The 16,130-nt window shown below is 45.8% G+C and overlaps 1 protein-coding gene across 3 annotated transcripts in view; it reads left to right on the top strand.

Moving 5' to 3' along the window:
- Positions 1-16,130, top strand: part of LOC146801785 (E3 ubiquitin-protein ligase TTC3-like) — a 1,762,960-nt gene that overhangs the window by 1,261,053 nt on the left and 485,777 nt on the right. For all 3 annotated transcript variants that reach the window (XM_085621278.1, XM_085621277.1, XM_085621276.1), the window contains exon 37: positions 12,549-12,617. In XM_085621278.1, the coding sequence (XP_085477404.1) occupies positions 12,549-12,617 (69 nt within the window). The remainder of the gene's footprint in view (positions 1-12,548; positions 12,618-16,130) is intronic.

Genomic DNA, 16,130 nt, shown 5'->3' with positions numbered 1-16,130 from the left:
TAGTGTACGGAGAGTGTAAAAGAGATCCCTTTCCTGGATCTTCTGATCACCCTCGAGAGGGGTAAACTCAACACTACCATCTACAAAAAAATGACTGATTGTAACAGCCTTCTTGATTTTCACAGCCATCACCCCAAAGCACTGAGGGAAAATTTGCCCTTTGGACAGTTCCTGCGGATCCGCAGGAATTGCAGTGACACCCAGGAATATGACATTCAAGCTAACTCCCTCACATCAAACCTGAAAGAAAGACATTACCCTAACAGGGTCATACAACGTGCATACAAACGAGCCAGGAACAACAACCGCCAGGCACTCCTAGAAGAAAAGACCAAGGAAGCCGACAATACCATCACCTGTGTCACAACCTTCACCCCTTTATCAAACCAAATTAAGAACATCGTGAACCATAACTGGAGAATTCTAAATACAGGTAATCTCATGCTGGAGCGCCCTAGGTTTGCGTTCAAGAGGACCACCAACCTACGGGACCAACTGATCAACACGAGACCACGCGTGAAGACCATTCGTCAGGAATCCACCTTATGGTCCCTCCCTGCTGTTAAAGGCCACTACCCATGCGGCAATTGTAGTGCATGTCCCTTCACCAAACATACTACACACTTGGAGCTGGACAAAATCAGGTGGGACCAACGGAGCCACACGAATTGCAACACAAAAAACTGCGTGTACCTCATCACCTGCCCCTGTACACTGCGCTACGTGGGGATGACCACGAGACAGGTGAAACTAAGGATAAGCGAACATAGAAGCACGATCCGACGGGGGAGAACAGCAACCAGACTTGCGAATCATTACATGGAAAAAGGACATACATGTGACGACATCAAGTGGACAATATTGGAAAACAATCAACATTGGAATAATAACACCCTTCTACGTAGAGAACAACGCTGGGTACATCGCCTCCGGACCAATGAGGTGGGCCTGAACGACGATATACCATGGACTGAACTATAACCCAACATGAGGGTTTGGCAGCGAAATCAGCAGTATACACCCATGACTACCTGACCACGAGGTCCCACTGAACAACATTCATGTCCATGGTCCCCCCTATCCTCGCGAGACCTCTCCTCTTTGAGCATCTTTATGAGATCAGAGGGTCAAGAATAGGCTTCCCGGGGTCACTTGCCACACAACGAAACCCCCCTCTTACCCCCGTTCCCCCCACCTTCCTCGATCCCCCCTAGACTCACGTAATCAATCATAATACCCTCTCGAGTTCACCATTGACTGTACTTCAGTGGCACCATGAGGCTCCTACAATTATACGAGTCATTCATACTATTACCGCCCGTTTATTACACCAGATGGGCTTTTTCGAAGCGTTTTGACAGTTTACGAGCACTATTCAGCTGGATATACATAACACTCAGTACTGCACAGACACATAACCATGGCAACAACAACACGTGAGCCGGAACCACTTTTCTAGATACACGCATGCGCCTCGCTCGTCTGTCTACCCTCTGCGCATGCGCGGCAAACACACACTAGCGAGAACACAGCTGCTCCTCGTTTGAAGACCGGACACGGATCCCGCCCTAATTAAGTCAACACGGGCAGTACTTAAGAAACGCGGGGTGATCTTCGTCTCCATTCCAGGTAGGAGGACGACTGGGGTAGGTGGTATAGAGGCCACGCCGGAGCAAAACTGTGAGTAAAAACGCTCTTATGAGTACTGAGGAAACTGGCTATTTACTTAAATACAGTGTACAAGACAGCTCAGACCAGTTTGGAATCTATAGGAGTTGGATTGACTAGCAGTTGCCTGTCATTTATTCCTTTGTTCACAGCACTAGAAGGTGTGTACGCTCGTCCCCTAACCTATGGAGCATTATTCTCCGCGCCTTTAGGTGAGTGCTTGCAACATATCGTAGTAAGAATCGTAATAAAAGACCTATAGATTGTATGCCACTTTAGTCTGTGGACATTTGGTTCAACCTCTACCACGGTTAGTGCCTGCACATATGGGCGACTCCGGTCGGCGACGGGCTGTCTCCCTCCCAGGCCCCTTTTTTCCTGGCCCAGGCACCTGTAAGCTTACCGTTGAGACCCCATCACGCCACCACCCGTGAGTGGAGGTGATATCCCTTTTGTATATACTTTGATTATGCACTCATTTTTTGAATATCATTTTTTGAATATCTTGAAAAGGTGAACAGTCTTTAATAGGTAGGATGTTCTCCTTTCTCTTTGTTTCCACTTTCTCCTAGGCTGTCTATCCTGGTGCGACCTGACTCTCACACAGAGAGCAGTGCTACTTCGGAGTGTACGCCCTGATAGTAAACTGAGGGTAGTATCCCTTAGGGGACATTCACTTTCACTCTTTTTTGGTCCTGAAGAAGCGCCAGGGATTCTTTTTTGGACCATTGGGGCGCGAAACATGTCGACCGCTTGACCACACACAAGTTACCTATTGGTACATTACTTTCAATAAGGTAACACCCAACCTACGGGTCTTTTATTATGTCAAGGGTGCTATTCACATTAAACTTTATCCCAGTAACCCTTAGACATTTTTAGGATACCACTTCACTAACACACTCCATCACCACACATCTTTTTTATTAGGACCCAAACCACACACCCGCATGCACCAAACGGCGTTTTCTCGAAAAGATCTCCGCTAAAGTGACCCTTCGGGGGACCCGTAGGGCATTGCAGCGCCGGCCCGACGAGGAGCAAACGCCCAATGATGAAGCATGACATCCTTCGGGGTGTGTGAGGGCAACATGAGAAACTAAGGAATGCCCCCCCTATCCTTAGGTAGTTGGGCCTAATATTAGCCTAGGCTTCTCGCTTCATTTATATATCTCCCTCTGTCTCTCTAGGAACAGTGTCTCCATTTAAATACTATAGATATAACACGGAGCACAGACACTGGACCATAACTAGCTCCCGGTCCCCCCCCTCCTTCTTTAAGTACAGGTGGATTTATAGTGTTACATCGTTTGATGTGTACATGACTAGCCAAGAGCGTCAGCTCATACCCAGACAAGCGAGCACTCGTAAGATGCTGCGTTTTTGTCCTATTTAGCAAGGTATCCACTGCATGTGGTACCATAACAACAAGAGCATTATCTAGCACCACTCCAGCAGACTGACGAATAGAAATTGCTGCTGCTGCTGTAGCTTTAAGACAACTAGGCAATGCCTTGGCTACTGGATCTAATGTAGCCGAAAAGTAGGCACATTTGCTTGTCTCCAAATCGTTGTGTTAAGACTGACAACGCACAACCCTCTCTTTCATAGACATAGAGCATGAAGGGCTTACTGTAATCCGGAGTACCCAACACAGGAGCAGAGCACAGAGCAGCACGTAAATCAGAAAAACTCTTCTGACATTTCAGTCCAAGGAAGGGGTTGGGGTGTGTCTTTCGAAGTGAGTGCCAACAAAGGTTTAGCCAACAAAGAAAAATTTGGAATCCACTGTCTACAATAAGAGGTAATGCCCAGAAAGGCACGCACTTCTCTTTGTGTGGATGGCACAGACATTTGTGCAATTGCTTGAATACGTTCTGGGGTCAGTCGCCTTCCCTCCTTCGACAAGAGATGGCCTAGATAGGTAACCTCTTGGCGGGCATATTGTAATTTAGAAGGTGAAACCTTATGGTGAAGGTCAGACAAGTGACGCAATAGTGCAATAGTCACATTTTTGCAAATATCCTCTGAATCAGCAGCAATCAATAAATCATCCACATACTGAATAAGGGTAGCACCTGGCGGCAAAGGAAAAGCATCAAGCTGGCACTTCAGAGCTTGGCTATAGATGGAGGGACTTTCACAATAGGCTTTGGGTGCGTGCTTGAACCGGAAACTTCGGCCTCCTAAAGAGAAGCCAAAAATATCTCTACTCTCTTCAGCAATGGGGATGCTGAAGAAAGCATTTTTCAGATCAATAACAGAAAACCAAGCTGCCGAGGCAGGTATCATAGTTAACAGGGCAGTGATATCTGGAACGACAGGAAACTGTGGTACAACAATGTTATTAACCTCCCGGAGATCAATAACAAAACGATAAACAGGAGGCTGAGACGGATCAGTGCATTTAAGAACTGGGAGAACAGGACTATTACATACATTTCCCCTCGTCTCCTCAACCACGCCCTTCTGAACCAAATCATAAATTATCGCAAAAAGTGCTCTTTCACCATCATTGGGAATTTTGTATTGAGGGATGCGTGGCAATTTAGCATTGGGCTTGAGGGTAACGACATAGGGTGGGATCTCAAGACAACCAAAATCATTTGGACCCGTAGCCCGAAGTGTCGCAGGGAGAGAGAGCAATTCAGGTGGAAATTGATCTTTAGACAAATACATTGGAGAAGTCAGTTTTCGCCCCAAAGCAAGATGTACACCAGAAGAAGAACAGTATATCGTTGCATGCAATCTTTTCAATAAATCCAAACCCAACAGATTTTCGCCGCAACCAGTCGTTAAAAGAAGCGGAGCTTCCAAATTATAAGAACCAATTGAAATAGGCAGAGGATTAGAGACCGGGCTATGAACTGGGGCGCCGGAAAATCCTACGGATACGTTTGTTAAGCCAGACAAAGGTGCCCCAGGGAGTTTGGAGCGAATAATAGAACTTCTCATCGCACCAGTATCTAAAAGAAATGGCTCTGAAACACCCATTGTAGTGACATTAACATAAGGCCCATTCTGATCTACTGGAATCGATATAACTCCCCCACTTTGTCCATGGCTATCCTAGTTAGCGTGAGGACCGTCATTCTCACCTTCACCATAGTAATCATCATTGTAATACTGTGTAGACTGGGTATTTTGCTGATCAAAGTAGTTCGTAGAATGTGGAGGTGGAGGGGAGCGCTGTGTCTGGGACGACATATCTCGACCTCTACCCCTGGGCGCTAACTGGGAACCACCACAACCTCGTGGAGTAGATAGTCCACCATTACGCTGTAATAAAATCGGGCAGCCATTCTTAAAATGACCTTCCTCCCTACAATAGGCGCATTGGTTAGGACCTAAAAAAGGGCGCGGAATATAGGGTTCAGGCTTTTGAAACACCCTCTGAAACTGGGGAGGCTGTTGAAACTGGTGCTGAGCAGATCGAGGAGGATAAGCTTGTTGCAGAAGAACCTTCGTTTTTAATTCTTTAGTCTTTTTCTCTTGCTTGTCTCTTTCCTCTTTGTCCCTGTTTTCGTAATATTGAGCAGTAGCCAATATCTGAGCAGAAGAAGAAACAGCCCATGAACTTTCAGAGTCTTTTAATTTATGTGACAACTCGGGAAGCAAATTAAATACGAATTTATCTACAAATAATCGTTGTCCACCCTCCGTAGTCATATCCTGACCACTGTGATCGATAAACGTCTCCTCAAAACGAGTGAAGAAATCTGAGACACTCATCTTTCTTCTGTTTACACGCAGCTATTTTATCCCAATTAACTTGTAAGGCAGGCATCATTGTTTTCATTAAAGTAATAATCCTACCAGGGAGTTCTGTGATCAAAACATCAGGCTTAGCACCACCCACTTGTGCTCTATCCGAGGCAGTTATAGCATTCCATGTACCACCCAATTCCTGAGCGTGATCCTCCCTACGAATCCGAGCCCATAATGCTTGTGGGACTACATTTCCCATTAACATGTCAATATCGGCTAAATTCATAATACAGGCATCAACAGTCTGGGACAATTCTTTATAGTAACCAGCAGGGTTTTTACGGGGATCCGGTAAAGATTGTTTGAGAGCCAAAACATCAGATCTCTTCCAGGGGACATGTACCCATGTACGCTGGAAGTGAGCGGGAATAGCTGGAATATTACCTGCTTGCGCAACCTCTTCCCTCCATATCGGAGGAACCTCTCTCATTGGGTAATGTTTCAATGTCTGCCGAACAGCAGGATCAGAATCAAGAAAAGTTTGTGAAGAAAATAACGACCTAAAAGTAACAAGTGTCCTTACGGCATCCTTAACCTTAGAACCCATAATGAGTCCTTTATCGAAATTAGCCTGAACATCCAACAGACCCTGGGGAAGTAAACCCAAATCCATATCCTCCCATCCTTTAGCAAGAGTGTCACACATAACATTAAATACATATCTCTGCGTGGGCGCATCCCACTGATGAAAGGTGATCATGATCTCTTTCACACTATACTGGGGACCCTTCTCGATCCATTTGCGAGCGAGAGAGTCCAATACCACCCGTTTGTCGGAACCTGGAAGTTGACTACGAGACTGTCTTCGAGAAAAAGCCGGAGACATGTTCTGAGTCCCAAAGAAAGGGGACAAAAAAACAGTGACAGTATCTGTTATTCGTTTGCGCACAGTAGGAGAATTAGACATAAGGACCGGGGACAAGGTATTAGGCGATACAGGAGAGGAACTGGCAGTTATAAGGGGAGCCGAAGGCAAAGAAGATTGATGTTCAGGAGATGGAGACAAAGTAATCGGTGGCACGAGAGGTGGGAGTGGCAATACCGGAAGGGGCAAATGTGGAAGAACCGGAACAGGTGGGGGGACTACAGGCAACTGAACAGGTTGTAACAACGGGGGTGCTTTAGCACCTTGTACATAGGGCGGAGGCATCAAAGGGTCTTCCTCCAGATCCTTACTTTTATCAGAAGGGGAATTCGGCAACACCGGATAGCATCTATCTATTGCCATACGATGCTGTCTCTCTGAAATTTCCATTGCATTCTCAATCTCATTATCTTTAAACTGCTGGGCAGCCTGTATAATCGTCATATTTTGTGCTTTCTTATCTCGTTTTGCCTGCTTAATTTCTTTCTGTTTAGCTTCCTTACGCCAGAGGCGGAAAGAGTCAAACATTGCCGGCCGAGCTTGTTTTTTTAACCATATCGCTTCCAAATTGTCTAATATGTCAGGCTCAAAACTACCATTTAGTGGCCACTGTAGAACGCCATCGTTCTTCGTGTATCGGATCCATGCCTTATTAAAGGCAATGGGGCCGACACCATGTTTTGAATAAAGCTCATAGGTGGGAGTTCCAACCGGAGGAATCGGACAAGAGTCCTCCAGCCGGGAATCCCTATTACAACCAAGGCAACAAAACTTCCTAAACTTACTCAGACCAGGCATCGTTATTTCACTGGACTGTTCACAAACATCAAGGGGTTAAATCAAATAATACAGCACAAACGTACTCACCACTCGGTTTCGGCTTTTGCAATAGCCGAATCAAAGTCCCAAATCAAAACAAAATAGTGGGAGCTACCCACCAATACTTAACTAAGTGTCTTCTTACGCCAACAGAGGCCCGTCTAATGTCTCGCGATACCAAACATCACCAAAGGGACCAAAGCAGGGCGGCAGTCAGGGCAGCAGTCGTCAACAGCCGTCAGAAAGGAGAAACCGCGCTGAAAAAGACCTTCGGACCACTTCGACATACAGGGGTCGCTTGACGTGGTTCGCGATTCCTTCAGAATTTTCTTGCGGGGCTCCTCACGATCCTCGGGCAGAACTGCTACCTCTGAAGCCGGCCCACGTTCGGGCGCCAAATTGAAGAACCTAGACCTTACGGGTCTTGCGGCGCAGGGTACGCCTTAATCTCCTGAGTTCACCTGCTTTGTCGAACAGAGACACGGGACACTCCGTTAGGCGTAGAAGATCAGATTTATTAGCTGCAGCGAAGTACATTTGTCCCAGAAGTACACTCGGTATGTTCTTAGGAGACTGCCACTTTACTCCATGGCGCACAATCTTTTATAACACAAGTATTTGCAAAGAACACTCCCAATGCATACAGGGTTAACCAATGAGAAGAATGTGAAAACAAGATATTTAGTAACTCAAATAAGCCTCCCTTCCCACTGTGTTTGTCACCCTTCCCTACGAGTTAATCAGTGGTAGTGTTTATAAGTCGACTTGCAGGTGACAAGACACACTTGTATGTCCCGCAGGACAGTTGTGAAATTAGAGAATACGAGTAAAGAATAGCGAAGGCCAGAGGATAAGATAAAGTCAGGAAAGAATGGTGCGAACCAACCGATAGTCGAGACAGGGATCAGTCAAACCAGACGAGGATTAGTGGAGTCGGCCAGACCCTGACTCCAGCTATAAACAGAGGCAGGAGGTTTTTTGACACGTTGCAGTAGGATGAGGGAAAACAACACCTCGTTCACCGTGCTGCCTGAGTGAGGGCAACACAAAATGGCGGAAAGACACAAAATGGTGGCTAAATACGAAAACTGAATTACCTCAAGGGGTGGCCATCTGGGGGAGGTGGAGATCAGAGGACTCTGGTCTCTGGCGGAGCCAGGCTCCATATCAACCTGTTGGAGCTGCAGGCGATCCGACTGGCACTGAAAGCCTTTTTACCGTTGATAAAGGGAAGGCTCGTGCAGGTGTTCACGGACAACACTACCACCATGTGGTACTGCAACAAACAGGGCTGAGTGGGGTTGTGGACTCTCTGTCAAGAGGCTCTGAGTCTCTGGACTTGACTGGAACAACAAGGCATTTCCCTGGTGGTTCAACACCTAGCCGGTTCTCTGAATTCCAGGGACGAGCTCAGACTAGGGTCCCTTATGGATCACAATTGGCATCTCCATCCGGAGGTGGCACAAGGTATCTTTCAGTGGTGGGGAGAGCCTCGGTTAGATTTGATTGCCTCCGAAGGGAATGCGCATTGTCAGCAGTTTTGCGCGTTAGAGTTTCCAAGGCAGCTCGTGCTTGGCTATGCTTTTTGTCGCAAGTGGGGATCAGGCTTTCTGTACGCCTTTCTGCCCATACCACTCCTGCCCAGAGTGCTCAAATAGATCAGGAGTGACCAGGCACAAGTTATTTTTGTGGCTCTGGACTGGGCACAGAGTGTTTGGTATCCTGTGCTTCTAGACATGAGCATCGATCCTCCAGTCAGGTTGCACCTTTGGGAGGATCTTCTGTCGCAGCAGCAGGGGAGGGTCCTCCACCCGAACCTGCCCACTCTCCACCTACTTGCATGGAGATTGAGCAGCGACAGTTGACAGCTTTTGACCTCCCTTCTTAAGTCTGTGAGGTTATTTTGGCAGCCAGACGACCCGCCACGAAATCGGTATACGCCTGTCGATGGAACAAATTTTCTAAATATTGTACAGACCGGTCTATTGACCCTCTATCTGCATCCTTATCTGATGTCCTTTTGTTTATACTTTCCTTGCCCCGGCAGGGCTCTGCTCCGGGCACTTTGAAGGGCTCCCTTTCGGCCCTTTCCTCTTTTCTTTGGCTGCCCGATCAGCCTTCTCTTTTCAAATCTCCTCTGGTGCAGAGATGTTTGAAGGGGTTAACACACTTCTTCCCCCCCTTCACCTTTCATTATGCCACAGTGGGACCTTAATTTGGTTCTCACCTTTTTGATGTGTGCACCGTTTGAGCTTCTGCACTACTGTCCTCTACGGCTTCTCACCATCAAAACAGCCATCTTAGTGGCAATTACATCTGCCAGGAGGGTGAGCGAACTACAGGCACTGTCATCACAGCCTCATTACCTGACAGTCTTTCCGGATAAAGTGGTGTTCCGTACAAGGGCATCTTTTCTCCCTAAGGTGGTGATGCCCTTTCACACGGGACAGTCGGTTACTCTTCCCACCTTCTATGCACCATCGCACCCTTCGAAAGAAGAGGAGCGTTTCCATCGTCTGGACCCAAAAAGAGCGTTATCGTTCTATCTCGATCAAACTAAAGAGTGCCGGGTGGATGATCAGCTCTTTATAAGGTATGTGGGTGCAAAGAAAAGGTGTGCTGTCCAAAAGAGGACTACATCCCGCTGGGTTATCCTCTGCATAAAAATCTGCTACGCTTTAGCGAAGAAAGATGCCCCTGAAGGGCCTAGGGCCCATTCCACTAGGGCAAAGGAGTCTACCACAGCTCTCCAGCATGGTGTCCCTGTTTCTGAGATCTGCCAAGCAGCCATATGGGCTTCGCTGCACACGTTCGCCAGACACTATTGCCTGGATTCCCTGGTTTGCAGAAAGGGCCTGTTTGGTCGTTCTGTTTTGCAGGATTTCCTGGTCTAAACCTTTCCTCAGACCCTCGTCCGTGGATGGTATTGCTTGGGTATCTGTTCAAAGGTAAGGAATCTGCGGCTAGATGTGTCTATCAGATGGACAAGTTATTTACCTTCAGTAACGCCTTATCTGTTAGTCATGTTCTAGCCGCAGATTCCTTACCGACTCGCCCATCCTCCCCACATTGCAAAATTATTTTTAGTGTCAGGAATGTTCCCCTTCAGGGCCCTAGCGGTTCATTTTTTAACACACCATGGTCAGTCACTTCATGGCTTTGCGCTTCTGGTGTGGAAAGTCATGAAAAGTACTGACGTAGGCGCGCAAGAGTGGCGATTATATTGACGACGCGGACGTCACGACGACGCTGAACATGAAGCCGACGATGTCATGCGGAGTTGAACGATGGCACCTACCGGCACGCAGGGGGCACTGCTAAGAAAAATCTTCTGAATACAGCATGACACCTGGAAGTTCAAAGGGAAGGAATCTGCGGCTAGATCATGTCTCTACCAGATAAGGCGTTACTGAAGGTAAATAACTTGTCCTATGGATCTGATGACCAGATTTTTGCAGACTATATACACAGTATATGCAGTAAAAAGTTTAAGGCTACTCAGAAAAGGACCCCATCATATTGTATTCTGATATGCATTTAGATGCTTTGATCTAGAGAAAAAAGCTGCCTGTAAGAATACAAACATAATCCACCAGGGCAAAGTCTTCCAATGCATACTTGGCCAAGGCATGCAATAGTTGAAGTAAGCCCAGAGGTGACATGTGCTTCCCTCCATAACTTTGCCATGCGCCCCTTTGGCTCAGCTGAACTGCTATCTTTTAGAGAACTCTAAATTCAGGACATGCCAAGCCCCCATAGCCGACTTCCTTCATTTGGCCTGAACAGGCCCTAAAGTTAATTAATACTTGTAGGATACTGTTGCTTTTATCTTAGCCATGTTGGAGGTAGAATGATAACTGTGTCCGCCAAAATGTTGGGAGGCTTGCTGCAATATCCCTACGAACAGTTAGAGACCTACTACAACAGGCTTTCCACATGCCAGTAAACCCAAAGACATTTAGACCCTATTCCACATAGTCCTCTTAAAAAATAAGTTGCCAGACCGGACACTGTGTGACTCACCAATAAGACCTCGGCAGTCCCCCACCCCTATTTTTCCACTTAAAGCCTAGACACATAGGAAATTATATGCATTGTGTAAGGTCTGCGGTACCTTTTTTTATCCTAATCACTATGATATGCCATGTCGTGTCGCTTAAGCAAGCTATATCTGATGAGAACTACCTTCCTATTACGAGCCTATAATGCTGATTTTGACCTCTGCTGTTAAATTTCCTTTTTTTGGCTTTTGTACTGGAAAACGTTAATATAAATAATAAAGACTTTGGCTAGCACTATTGCTAGGTGAGCAGAGGTTGCAAGTTTGTACGCTCAATCCTTCAGGATTTTCTCATTTGACCATTCCTTTAGACACACCACCTGGGTTGGCAATCTATTCGGAGGTCAAGAATTTGCAGTTAGAAGTATCAGTCAGAAGAAAAAGTTCCTTCCATTTGCTAACTATCTTTCTGGTTGATATTCCTTCTTCCTGTAGATGCCTCATTGATCCCACCCTCCTCCCCATTCTTGAGGAAGGTCATAGGCTGGATAATATAGCAACTCAGGTTGTTGCGCTGAACCAATACATTGATGATTCTTTCACTCTCTTGTCTCTACCTTGAAAGATGAGGTAAAAACAGATGAGAGCTGATGTCAGGGCTTCAGTGATGTCACCATGACTTCATTTCTAGCGTCGAGCTGGAGCCAGGTCTGCCTTCCGGGATGGGAAAGATATTTCAGATGTTTTCTAGATCCAGCTTGGCTCCTGGGATTTTCAGAGGCGAGGAATAGTCAGGTAGATGAGCATCCACCAGAAAGATTGTTACCCAAGATAAGGACATTTTTATTCCAATGATTAATTTTGGGGGACGATCAAAGCCAATACAAATATTTTATTATAGAACATTGTTATTTATTATTATACTCCAGAAATCAACTTAGAATTTAGGTATGTATAAACTATTCAGCACTTCAAGAGGGAAGTTAATTTCTCAATAAGAAGTATGTGACAGAAGGAAAGCCATGTCTCCCAATCCAAATGTCAGCAGCATTGAGCAACATGCGCTAATTCCCCCTTTCTCCCTATACTAACTCCTCCACCCCCTTCCGCTTTTGTTGATTAGAGAGAGCTTACCTTTTCCTTTTTAAGTGCTTTTTTCATTGAGAAGACCTGAATATATCCGATTAACCTGATAGTGCCCTAGAAGCACATGTATATAATGTTTGCTTCATACATATTTATGTACATATCAGGTCATCAAACGTGAGTTATTTGTTTTGTTTTACACACTAATTAATTTTTCATTTTTTTAAATAAACTGTTTCAGGTTGCTTTGTATTGTGCTTTGTCTTTTTTAATAATCTGTTTCGACCATAGTAAAAAAATGCTTATTAAACACCCAACATATTATTTTTATAATACTTCTAGGTGCCTAAAAAGCATTGAAGACAAAGAGCAACAGTATAAGACATTGTTGAATGAATTTCTGGAAAGCAGGTAACCATTACTTTTCTATGTTGTTCTCATATTGGGCATACACAGGATGACAACCAACTTCTAGAGCAAAAGCGTTTTAACGAGAGTGTTTTTTCACTAGCTCACCGAGTCGACTTGCTGTCATCCCCACCTGCAGCCAGCTTGTTCACATGATCTCTTTTTTCCTTTGAGTTTTCCTTTTTAAGACTATTGCACAGGCCTAAATATATTTTAAGTATGTATAACCTTGAAAAGGTTTCACGAGGCTGTGTGTGGCAATTGAAATGTTCCCAACGCTGTACGGTATTTTAGTTAAAGTAAGCAATATAATTGATAATGGTCACTAGCTGCTGATTTGGATGTTTAAGCAGTACATTTAAATTTAGCACTTAACACTGTTGCAGCTTCAGCTTTAACACTGTTGTAGATTCAAAATCACTAGGAACATGGATTAATATATTATGTATTGCACCTCTCCAGGTTGTCACAGGGCCAGCTGACAAAAGTAGCACTGTCATTTACCAACCTTCCATACAGCATTCAGTTTTTCTGGAAGACTTTACAGTTGAGTAAAAGTTTGGAAAAAAAGCCCATTCTAGCACATTCTCTCCATTTTGAGGCAGTCAGTGGTTATAAAACAGATTTTGTCGTGTGGATTGGGGAAGCAGCCTCTACAACACAGCCGTAACCAGGCAATACCGTTACCACACGTGTCTTTAGCAAGCAAAGTTTTCCACAAATATATATATATATATATATATATATATATATATCTCACAGAGCAAAAACGGAGCCGCACTCTTCCTGGGTATGAAAAAGGTAAATTTTAATGACCTCCTCTTTACCAACGCGTTTCGAACACCAACGGTTCCTGATCACGGTATTTACAAGAGTCCATCTTTTGTTTTTACATATTTATACCAACTATTCCGCCCTGCCGATAATGAAACATTCTGGGAGTGGTAGTACCGTCCGCACAAGGAGGACACATGATACGCTTTGTTGTTAAGGGTTTTGGCATAAACTGTTACTAGAATATAAGTCATGCTCGCACACTGCCTGCACTAACTTTAACGGGGGAATTTCATTGGTTTTTCATGAGGAAAATGCCCAGCTAACTATAACATGTGTGAAACCTATGGTTTTTTAAGTGAATTTGCAAGGTTTTTTAAATGCTAATTCCTAACTATAACGTGTGTGAAACCTATGGTTTTTTCAGTGAATTTGTACGTTTTTTTAAATGCTAAGTTACTTTACGCCATTCGTGCCGTGCGCGCACGGTGCGCGCACGGTGGGCACGCGGTGCACTTTGCGCACCGCGCGCCCACTTCACGCAGTTCATTCCGTGCGCGCACGGTGAGCACGCGGTGCGCTTTGCGCACCTCGCGCCCACTTTACGCAGTTAGTGCCGTGCACGCACGGTGCACTTTGCGCACCGTGCACGCACGGTGGGCACGCAGTGCGCTACGCGCACCGCGCGCCCACGTTACGCTTAATGGGCCATGTACGCACGGTGCGCTTTGCGCACCGTCCGCACAAGGAGGACACATGATACGCTTTGTTGCTAAGGGTTTTGGCATAAACTGTTACTAGAATATAAGTCATGCTTGCACACTGCGCAGCGCGCCGCGTGCGCACACGGGGGGATTGACATTGCGATTTTATTTTAAAGCATTGATGCCGTGCGCGCACACTGCGCGAACCTCGCGGAATTATTTTCATTTCTATAGTGCGCGCACGCTTCGCGCACTCGGCGATTTACCGAAAAATATTTAATTGTTTTAATTGCCCTTGGGGGACCTCCTGGGACCCCTTGACCCCTGCTAGGGGGTCATGAACTGTCCAGCGTGCCCCCTTTACATGTTTTTCTCCTTTGTGTTTCACCCCCCTCTCACTGCGAGAGACAAAATGGCGGCCGACACTTCCTGGTTTCGACCAATTCGAATGTTTACTAAGATGTAACAACCAATCAGAAGTGCGCTCGCGGACGGCCGAGTGCGCACACCCTGCGCGCACGCTGCGCGCGTATAGATATATATATTGATTTAAATGCTATTTTCTCAGAAAATACTGAACAGATTTACACCAAACCTGCAAAAGGCACCAAACGGACCTTATGGCTACCTCTCTGCCAAATTTCACGTAATTCTGTTCAGCCGTCCGGGCTGTAGCTGCGACTAAAGTCCCTATGGAAAAATGCATGGGGAAAATGCGTTTTGGGACCCCCCTTTTTTCTCGGCCTCCGCTTGACGAATCACCCCGAGACTTTCAGGGTAGGAGCGGAGCGGAGCGCCCCATTAGTTTTGAAAATTTCGCGAAGGTTCGTCAATCGGCGCCAAAGTTATTCAAAATAGAATTTTGAGATTTCCTATGGAAACTCGGTCCTAACTATAACTATCTACTGGCGACCGCCAGTAGATTTTATATATATATATATATATATATATTTTATTCGCCAAAGATGCCCCAGCATTGAAAGGTGCACTCGACAGCACCCCTTGCCATTCAGCTCTTTTAGCCTCGCTGCAGCCTGCCTTTCATGCATCCTAGAGTGTCCTCATGCCGACGCGTTTCGAGGCCAACGCCTCTTCTTCATGGGCTTGAAGGGAACAGCATTCAAACAATCCACTTCCAAAATGCGCTTTTTATTCAATTCAATAGAAACGCCCTCAGTGGGCTTGGCTTAGTGCAACCTCTATTAGCAAAGCATTATGGGATATGTTGTCCCTGGAAGTGCATCTCATTATCCTTCGTAGGTAGAATGACCCGTTCCCATCAATTAAAAGCATATTGATAACCTGTAGTAGGTGGATGAGTTCGAAGCAGGCATTTGTTTGCAGAAGGGGCGCTGTGCTTCAAGGGAGAACATTTTTCTCACCACGGCCTTCCATTCATCAAGAAATGGTGCTCCTTTCCACGGCGAAGGATAATGAGATGCACTTCCAGGGACAACATATCCCATAATGCTTTGCTAATAGAGGTTGCACTAAGCCAAGCCCACTGAGGGCGTTTCTATTGAATTGAATAAAAAGCGCATTTTGGAAGTGGATTGTTTGAATGCTGTTCCCTTCAAGCCCATGAAGAAGAGGCGTTGGCCTCGAAACGCGTCGGCATGAGGACACTCTAGGATGCATGAAAGGCAGGCTGCAGCGAGGCTAAAAGAGCTGAATGGCAAGGGGTGCTGTCGAGTGCACCTTTCAATGCTGGGGCATCTTTGGCGAATAAAATTTTACACGGCGGCCCGCCGTGGAAAGGAGCACCATTTCTTGATGAATGGAAGGCCGTGGTGAGAAAAATGTTCTCCCTTGAAGCACAGCGCCCCTTCTGCAAACAAATGCCTGCTTCGAACTCATCCACCTACTACAGGTTATCAATATGCTTTTAATTGATGGGAACGGGTCATTCTACCTACGAAGGATAATGAGATGCACTTCCAGGGACAACATATCCCATAATGCTTTGCTAATAGAGGTTGCACTAAGCCAAGCCCACTGAGGGCGTTTCTATTGAATTGAATAAAAAGCGCATTTTGGA

This window comes from Triturus cristatus, chromosome 8 (genome assembly GCF_964204655.1).
Source record: "Triturus cristatus chromosome 8, aTriCri1.1, whole genome shotgun sequence".
Taxonomy (NCBI): Eukaryota; Metazoa; Chordata; class Amphibia; order Caudata; family Salamandridae; genus Triturus; species Triturus cristatus.
This window is presented reverse-complemented; position numbering and strand designations above follow the sequence as displayed.